The sequence below is a fragment of the Barbus barbus genome (assembly GCF_936440315.1).
Source record: "Barbus barbus genome assembly, chromosome: 23".
In the NCBI taxonomy this organism is placed as follows: Eukaryota; Metazoa; Chordata; class Actinopteri; order Cypriniformes; family Cyprinidae; genus Barbus; species Barbus barbus.
Window position 1 is genome coordinate 2079657 of NC_136751.1, and position 10273 is coordinate 2089929.

General features: G+C 35.1%; 1 protein-coding gene across 2 annotated transcripts; it reads left to right on the plus strand.

Annotated features, from left to right (window-relative positions):
- The first annotated feature begins 1116 nt into the window (after positions 1-1116).
- Positions 1117-9962, plus strand: esrrd (estrogen-related receptor delta). Of its 2 annotated transcripts, XM_079374549.1 has the most exons (8): positions 1117-1218; positions 2422-2792; positions 4620-4736; positions 5599-5709; positions 5918-6079; positions 6173-6442; positions 8469-8725; positions 9772-9957. In XM_079374549.1, the coding sequence occupies exons 1-7, from the start codon at positions 1163-1165 to the stop codon at positions 8711-8713; spliced, it is 1332 nt and encodes a 443-aa protein (XP_079230675.1). In that variant the 5' UTR covers positions 1117-1162; the 3' UTR covers positions 8714-8725; positions 9772-9957. The 2 variants fall into 2 exon arrangements, with proteins under 2 accessions (XP_079230675.1, XP_079230674.1); XM_079374548.1 differs by having other exon boundaries at positions 8469-9962.
- The last annotated feature ends 311 nt before the right edge of the window (positions 9963-10273 follow it).

Consider the following 10273-nt stretch of genomic DNA (forward strand, 5'->3'; position numbering starts at 1 on the left):
CTCTTTTGTTGATTTTGGTTGTTGATTGTAAGTCGCTTTGGATAAAATGAATAAATGTAAATTAACATGAACAGTTGTATTTTATGAATTAATGTTAACAAATAAATTAATCAATAACTTGCAATACAGTCATTAGTTACATTTTATTTTAAGGTGTACAGTGTAATTATACATTTAAGTGCTGAGTAATATTAATTTACTACATACATTTTCTTGTAATTATGTATAATTAATTGTTATTACAATAGTAAGTGCGTGTAGCATGTGTAACAAAGACACCTTCAAATCAAGTGTTACCTAGTCATTTATTAATTGTAATATGCTGTAGAAAATGCACTGCTTATTGTTAGTTCATGTTAGCTAATGCATTAACTAATGTTAACAAATGTGTCCTTATTGTAAAGTGGTACTAATTTTCTCTCTCAAAAACCACTTAACACACTTTACTATGTAAAAGACGTCAACTAAATGGTTTTTACTGTAGTAGCTAAATTAGAATCAGCATTTAACTCCAATATATTCCCCAACTTTACACTGATATGGATTGAAAATCAATCAATGATTTGAGTGACATTCGATGGGACTTAAACTAGCAGAGATCCTGTAGTTCCAGTTCAGCGGACTCAAATTGGAGTCTGTTTTGAGGGTCAACAACGGAGGCAGCAACAAGGATATGAAGCAGATTTGATGTGGCAGGAGTGGTTTGTTGGTGTTCGCAGCCAACTGCAGATAAGGAATATCTTAATATTTATTTACACACAACAAAGAGCCTCTGTGGAAAATGGATTAAAAATGGGGGGAAATAGTGTGGGGGGGGGGGGGGGGGGGGGGGGGAAGGGGTGTAAAAATGATGAAAAAGCATCATCTCAATAACTCTCCACAGGTTTCATTGTGTATTGAAGCCCATATAAGAATGCATTCTTCAAATGTGTTGCTTTACGAAACAACCGATTTGCAGTTGGCTTGCTTGTATTGTCGTTTTTGAGGATTTGACCTGTCAGTTATGAGAGCTCATCAATAGGGTTTTAATCAGCATGCATCTGGATTAGATTAGACCCGCCCTCCGCCGCGCATCACTTACATAAACCTGACACTCTGCAGCTCCTGCTCAGTGTGCAGCTCCGTTCCCTTCTTCACAGACAGTCCCTGGGGAACAGTAGTGATGGACCTCAAAGAGTTTTGCCTGAGTGAGAACTTCCAGTTTCTAAACCAGCACAAGTAAGCAGGACTATTACTGTTACAAATCCAAATGCCTTTTTATATATTAATTTTTATACCCACACTCTGTAAGTGTTGTCGTATGTGTTACATGTCAGTTGCAGCTTTCATTAATTAATAAAGAGTGTTTCTTAAAAGGCAAAATTAACTTTTTGTGCTTGTTGTAACATTTTTGCAACTCTTTGATTTGACTAAAAATGCCTGTAACGAAGCTTCAGTTTACAGTTTTAATGGGCTGAAACGTTTGTGGTGTGTAATGTGATGACACAAGGCTGTTTGAAGATTTCATGTCATTGCAAATATGTAAATAATGCTTTATTTTTCATTATGTATCATAAATGTGCAGTGCACTATGCAAGGCTTAGAACGTTATTTAAGCTTAACTTTAAAACTGCTCTTTTGAATCTCAACTGCATACAGGCATGATGTTTTTAAGATGTGCAATATTTCATTTTAAGGAGTTTGAACTGACTAAATTGGTATGCTAGAAAAATAAAGTAATATATTTAAAATAAATGTATTTCATACTAAGTATAGTTCAAATCTATTGACATATCACTCGAGACTTACTGATATAAAATTGTAATTAAACTTATACTGCTTGTGCACAATGCACATTTTTTTAATATTAAACCTAAAATGTGTTTTCATGTCACTATTGATGAAGATTATGTGAACACTATCGGTCTTTAAATACAACATATTTAAAGTGTACCTGAAGTATCCTTGCAATAGTTCCACTTTAGCAAAATCAAATATATTTCAGTAAATCTTTAGCTGGATTTAAACACTATTTCCACAAAATTAGCAGACTTTAAGTATACAAGTTTAGTATACTAAAAAGTACAACTGCAGGGTATTTTTTTATTAAGTACATAAATATGTAAATGTATTTGTAGTAGGCTATAGTCAGCATGAAATACATGTATTTCAAATACACTTCAGTATACTATTTTTTCACTAGTGTAGTAAAATAACGTAAAAGTCATTAATTAATAATCTAACTCATTCATAAATATTATATGTTGCTTAACAGGTCCGAAGTTCATGCAGTTTACATTAAAAAGATGAATATATAAGGAGCCTGCACTATCTGTTCAAAAGTAGGACATGATAAGTAATCACTTTGGCCTCTCATAGATGAGTGTAAATGTAATTAAAAGACAAACTAACCCTTTTAAAACTTGCTCCACCTCACATCAGTCTTTTGGATGCGTCCTCCTCTGATGACCCTCCGTCCCCGACCGATGCACCGCTCAAAGCCGCCCCGCTGAGCCCCTCGCTCGGCCTGGACAGCAGCGCGACCCCCTTCAGCCCCGGCAGCGTGTCGGACAGCAGCGGCTACAGCGTTTTCTCCAGGAACCCGTCTCTGAACCCCGACTCCCCCGTCAGCTCCAGCTCCATCTCCAGCAGCAGCGCTGCGGCTCTCTTCCAGCCCGTCGGTCACTACATCGCGTCCCTGAACCCCGGGCCCAAGCGCCTGTGCCTGGTGTGCGGAGACTTCGCGTCCGGCTATCACTACGGCGTCGCGTCTTGCGAGGCGTGCAAGGCCTTCTTCAAAAGAACCATTCAAGGTAACGACTGCAAGCCACAAAACATCATAAGACTTAAATCAAATGAAAAAAAGTAATATAGCCTAAATATAAACAATAGAGAGAGAGAGTAAAAAAGTTATATATTTAAAATACATTTATTTCATACTAGGTATAGTTCAAATCTATTAACATTTACTGATGATAACTCGAGTCTTATTGACATAAAAATTATAATTAAACTCGATATGCCATACTACTAGTGCACAATGCACATTTCTTAATATTAACTCTAGAATGTAATTTAATGTCACTTTTGATGAGGATTGTATGATCTTTGAATACTTGAAGTGTACCTGAAGTATACTTGCAATGGTTCCACTTATACTAAGTATATCTTTAATTGGACTCCAGCACTACTTCCACACAATTAAAATGCATTAAAATTGGTTGTTCCAATTGAGCAGACTTTAAGTATACCAGTTTAGTGTACTAAAAGTACAATTGCAGTATATATATATATATATATAGTATCAAATACATTTAATATATATTTATTTTTCACTATATAGTGCAATAATGTTTAAATATTTTAAATATTATAATTATAAATATTAATTATGAAGTCACTGGACAACAGAATTTGCTTATAAAAATGATGTGAAACTTAGATGTGTGCATTTTCAACAAATTATTGATTTGCACAGTAATTAGTTCATGAAAATTAGTGTTCAAGTATGTGGGTGCATTTTTAAAGCAGCAGTGCTGTTAATGAATGCAATGATCAATATGACACGAGTTAACTATCTGTCTGACATTGATTTGTGTGTGAAGACTCACTGCTGTTTTAATCAAAGCACATTGTCAATACAATTGTCTTGATTTTGATTATTTGGAATGGTGTTTTTAAAATAACAAATGAAAATTCAGTTTTATTATTATTATTTGATTAACTGTAAAGCTGAGATAAAAATGTTGCCAATGATTAATAATTAGCCACTGGAATTTCTATTACATTTATGTAAGGTTTCTATTGTATTGTGTCTGTTTTTTTTTTTTTTTTTTTTTTATGTCTGTGCGTATGCGAATGTAGTAATGTAGTAAAAGCATGGGTAATATAAAATCAGAATTGTTGGCACATTTTGTCAATATTGATATATGTTGTGGTCTACATGAAAACATATGGGGGAGTTTTGTAAAGGTTTCTGATGGATGCAGACAGAGTGTTTTATTGGCTTTGGCCTTGGGCAGATAGAGCACAAGTGTGTGTTAACATATCAATATATTGATGAAGTGTTCAATCACATAATGGATGCTCTCATCCCACAGAGTCTTGTCCAGCATCAAATCTATTGATCAACGTTAACCGTGGAAATTCCAGGATTTGCTTCTCTGGGCTTTAATGAGTGTTGAACATTCGTCAATACTCTCGCCTCTGGGAAAGCACCAACTTTCCACCTCTTGCCATGATTATTAAATTATGAGGCAGTGCAAATCAATAGTTGAACTCTGTCTGGACTCCTATGGATTTCTGTGTGAAAGCTCAGCTTGTGAAGCATGGGACAAATGGACTTTATGTTTGATTGAACATGTGATAAATATATCACACTTAGTAGAGATACAGTTCTCAGTACATACAGCTGAGCGCCTGTCTTTATGGCTTTTTAGTTAAAAAATAAATGGCATTCACTAACAACATTAAAGCATGTGTGCTTACATATTGAGTTGTGCTGCTCACACAGGCAACATGAGTTCGAATCCAGCTTGCAACGTTTCCTTATTTTGATTTACCTCCGAATACAAAAGTGCAATGAGTTTTGCTGTGCTGTACGTCTGTTGTAATTCTGGTGTGATGTGTTGGTGTTTCAGGAAACATCGAGTACAGCTGTCCGGTGGTGAACGACTGTGAGATCACTAAGAGACGGAGGAAATCATGCCAAGCATGTCGTTTCCAGAAGTGCCTGCGTGCCGGCATGATGAGAGAGGGTGAGCTCCTCTGAAACCTGACGCTAAACTCACTATTATTTGACCTTTATTTTATCTTTAGATGTTTGCTTTGCGTGGCTAAAATAACATATGTTCATATATGCCTATATATATATGAATCTAAAAACACCGAGACCACTTATATTTAGTATTTCTTAGTACTGAATACAATAAAAAAATGCAAAGATATTTGGGCGTTTGAGTGAATATTGCAAATGTACTTTCTTTTTCTTTAGAAAAGTATGGTAAGAAGTAAAACTAGAAAGATTATATGGTAACATCAGTCAATAACAATGAGCAATACATTTGTTACAGTGTTTATTCAATTTTAAGTCTCAACTTTAAAAGTCATATGAAAAGTTGACTATGACTTTAAATGTTGTAATTATGACATAATCATGTTATTATGACTTTAAAAGTCAAAATTATGACAAATTGAAATTATGGCTTAAAAAGTCATAATTATGAGATAAAGTTAAAATTATGACAATAAATCATAATTATGAGATAAGAAATGATGACGTAAAAGGTCAAAATTATGAGATAAAACTGCCAAAAATACATTTTTAAATTTCATAATTATGGCTTAGTATGTCATAATTTTGACTTTTTATCTCATAATTATGATTTAATGTCATAATTTCTTAACTATGACTTGGCAAAGCATGATTTAGTTTGTTTTCATTTGGACACAGTGTCTATCTTTCTATTGTTTAGTGAAGCTGTTATGACAAGAACAGTGAACACAAGTACACTTTAGCAGTAAGAACTAGTCATGTTTATTTATGTTATAATGACACATTATTTTCCGTGTGTATGTGTGTGTGTGTGTGTGTGTGTGTGTGTGTGTGTGTGTGTGCAGGTGTGCGTATGGACCGCGTGAGAGGAGGCCGACAGAAGTACAAGCGCAGAGTGGATTCAGCGCTCTCTCTCTTCACCAAAACACCTTACGCTCATCCCAGCAAACCGATCCGTGAGTCTCACCACACACATACTAACATCCACTAAAACAGCCTTCGTTCAACTTTCTGCACATTTTTAAATATTAACAAAAGAGCAGCGGACCTGAGCATGAAGGCCAGCATTAGAAACTGTCATCAGTGGATTATGAGTGGTTGAGGATTTAACCTGATTAACGGTTTAACATCATCAATAAAACATCCTCATCTGCTCCTTTCCAGGAAACAAAGTGATCTCTCAGCTCCTCGGATCTGAACTGGCTCCTCTGAGAGCCGCCCCTGACCCCGCGACCCCTGACAGTGACCTTAAAACACTGCTGACCTTATGTGACCTTTTAAACAGGGAGCTGCTGCTTATGATCGGCTGGGCCAAACACATACCAGGTACAGAGCCAGTGCTGATCTGATGCTTGTATACGCTGGTGAATCCTCATCCAGATGTGCTGCGTGAAGATAACCGCTGGCCGTGTTTGGCAGGTTTCGCCGGCCTCTCGCTGGTGGATCAGATGGCGCTGCTCCAGAGCGGCTGGATGGAGACGCTGGTGCTGAACGTGGTTTGGCGATCTCAGGGTTCGGCTGACGAGCTTCAGTTTGCGGAGAACCTGCGACTGAACGAGAGCCAGTGTCGAGCCGCAGGACTGCATGATCTCTACACGGCTCTGAGACACCTGACCTCCAAATACCAGCAGATGGGCCTCAACCAGGAGGAGGTGCTCACTCTCAAAGCCATGGCTCTGGCCAACTCAGGTATATACGTGTATAAACCTCTTACATTACAGCTTCAAATTCAAGTGTAAGCTTGATTAAAAAATAATAATGGTGTGAGTGCGTGTGTGTATATATATATATATATAAAGAAAATTAGATAAAATTAAATGCATAAAATTATTTTTATTATAACATTATTATGCAATTATATAAAAAATGAATATTATTTAATATGCAATCTTATATTATTATTTTATTAATATGCCCTCTTAAATGACCTCTCAAATTAGTTTAAGCTTGATAATCAGTAAACTAAATTAATTAAAATGTTATAATAACATAATAGCTTGTTAGAAGTTATATATATTCTCTATATATATAACTTTTAACACACACACACTTGTATTATTACATTTATTATTCATATTTAATAAAAATATTATTTATTAATATCTCGTTAGTAAACTATTATATTATTACAGAAAATTAATTATAAATATTGAATAATAATATGTATTACATTCATATATATGGACAGAGAGAGAGATTTTTTTAAATGGAAAATCATTACAGCATTATATCATTATACAAAATTAATCTCAAGCATTGAAGCAAAGTCTTTGGATCCAAATATGTTTGAGGTTATCAGCAGCTTAAATATCGTAGCATGAGGTTATGTGTTAATTAATGATGTGTTAATTGTTTTGCTCTCCTGATCCATGTGCTTGTATTGATGCTTCTTGAGTAGTGCTGAGGGATTTCCTAAACTCGATCGCTATCTGGTTTGTGTGATAGGAGTTCATTCTGCTTTATTTTAGTTCCCATTTTCAGTCTCAGACTCACTGGCCAAGAAAAACCAATCAATATGAACAGAGCAGTTCAGAGCACAGATCAATACATCTGTCCCAGCACCATTATCTGCGTCTCGCGTCCGACCGCAGGGCGTTTACAGTCAGACACCCAGAAAACTATTGTTTTTACACTTGACACAGAAAAACCTAAAGAGCTAAAGCCCATTAAGCACCAGTCTAAAACACTTAACGTGGCTTAATGCATTAAAACGACCAAACTCATTGAAAGTAAACAGTATTAATAAAGTAAACTATTTACAGAAAAGCAGATGCGCCCAGAATGTGAAAGCAGCGTTTAATTACACGATAGGTGTTTTCCTCCCATAGAAAACTGTTATAAGGAAAACACGTAAAGTGGCTTAATGCATTAAAACAGTTTTAAAAATACCAAACCCAATAAACATTATATATATATATATATGGGCAGTTGATGTATCAATGTGTCCAATGGTGTGACGTAAAAATGTTGAAGCTAAACCTATCTCATGCTATTTGTAACTCTAAGAATGGAGATGCATTTTTCTCATGTTATTTGTATATCAAGTTTTTTTTTTTTTCTACATTTTTGCTATTTAACACCATAGGACACAGTCCAATTTTTATTTGTCAACTACCCATATATATATATTATAAATAAACAAAATTATATTTTTTTCTTTAATGCCAAAAATCATTAGGATATTGTGTAAACATTTGATACAGTAAATATATCAAAACTTCATTTTTGATTAGTAATATGCATTGCTAAGGACTTAATTTGAACAACTTTAAAGGAGATTTTCTCAATATTTAGATTTTTTTGCACCCTCAGATTCCAGATTTTCAAATTTAGTTGCATTTCAGCCAAATATTGTCCTATCATAACAAACCATACATCAATGGAAAGATTATTTATTCATTATTATATATATATATATATTTTTTTTTTTAATTGACCCTTATGACTGGTTTTGTGGTCCAGGGTCACATTTGTAAGTCGCTTTGGATAAAAGTGTCTGCTTATTGACTAAATGTAAATGTAAAATAATACTGAGCGTTGCGTTCATATTATGGGCTCATATCTGCTTGTCTGTGCATAGAATGATTTATTAGTAACGTTTATTGAGTTTGGTCTTTTTAAAGCCCTGTTTTAATGCATTAAGCCACGTTAAGCGTTTAAGACTGCGCTCCAGCAGCCGAGGGCCTCTAGTGACCCCTCCGACACTTTCTTTCAGACGCAGAGAACGTGGAGGGCGCCGAGGCCGTGCAGCGCTTCCAGGATGGGCTCCACGAGGCCCTGCAGGACTACGAGAGCAGCCAGCGGCCGTCAGAACCTCACCGCGCGGGACGCCTGCTCATGACGCTCCCGCTGCTGCGACAGACGGCCCTCAGAGCCGTGCACTGCTTCAGCCGGCTGCACACGGACGGACGCGTGCCCATGCACAAACTCTTCCTGGAGATGCTGGACGCCAAGATCTAGAGCAGGACTGAGGTGTTTAACCCCTTAAGTGTCACCACAATTTCCGAACATGACATGAAAGTGCACTATCCAAACTTATCCAAAAAGGTTGGACTCTTTTTTTAAGAAGACAATCAGAAGTGGAATCATTTCAAAAAGTTATAGAAGTTTAAATTACTGTCAAGAAAATGCACTGTACCACATTTTTATTTTATATAAAAATAATAATTAACAAACTATTTTTGAATCCAAAATTGATATAAAATTAAAGCCTTATGACTAAATAAGTTATGTTCCAAATTTGAAGTTGATATAAAAAAATTGAGGTTCCTGATTTTATTTAGGGTGCCATCCAAACTCCATTGAATTATTCACAAATATCTAAATTTATCTGCTATTACTTTTTAATTACTATTAAAAACTAATTAGTACCATTAACTAATAGTATTAGCTAATTATTAACTAATAACTAATTAATACTATTAATTACTCTGCTATTACTATTCTATTACATCTATCACAGAATAACCACCACATGTGACCCTGGAGCACTAAACCAGCCGCTGGGGTATATTTCTAGCAATAGCCAACAATACATTGTATGGGTCAAAATTATTGATTTTTCTTTTATGAATTTATGAAAATGCATTAATGCATTTTGTAATATGACACTTGACCCCGCCCACTTAGGGGGAGGAGTCCACCAAAAGATATTAAAGTACCATTTCCATGGAAAAGCAATGTCTGTTTTCAAAGGATGAATTTTGAGATTACTTAAGTATAAAAGACAATGAATAAAAGAGCGCCAAGCGGCCAACAGGTGGGTCGGTGCCACTATAGAGCAGCTGAAGCTCCACGTGGAAATCAGGGTAATCACGTCCAGTGTGACGCTTAACGCAGCTAAACCAGTCTGGCAGCTAAACTGCACTTGATGACGAGAGCTTCATATCACTCTCCATCTCACTCAAGCACAATCTTTCACTGTTTATTTGATTTCTATGGAGATGACCATTTGATATGGTGTCAGCGATAGTTTAGATGCAGTTTGATATCAATGTTTTTCATTTTTTCTTCTGTAGAGGTTTGTCAGTCTAGATTTGGGAATTCGGTCACTATTGAAGACGCAGAACAGTCCCGGCGATCAGCATCATAACCAGCAACACAAATAGTCTGCAGTGCATCGTGAAGCTCTTGAGCAATATGCCTTTCTATTTATTGTCTAATTTATCTGCTGTTATTTATATGAAAATAAATTATTTTTTGGAATTTTCCGGAGTGCTTTTTTCAGATAAATGCATGCATTTACAAACACAACTTTAAAAAGGTTAATTCAGTGTGAATAACTATATAGAACTATATTATTAGAAATGTATTCTAAGATAATGAAAAATAAAAACTGTTTATATATAAAAAGACTAGAATATATTATATTACACAAAACAAATTAATAATTAATTATAAATACTTAAATATTATTTATAATTTGTATCATATTTTTAATATACCTCTTAAATTATTGTAATAATTTTTTTGCTGATAATCAGTAACACTATAATATAAAATACATTAAACATAAAATAT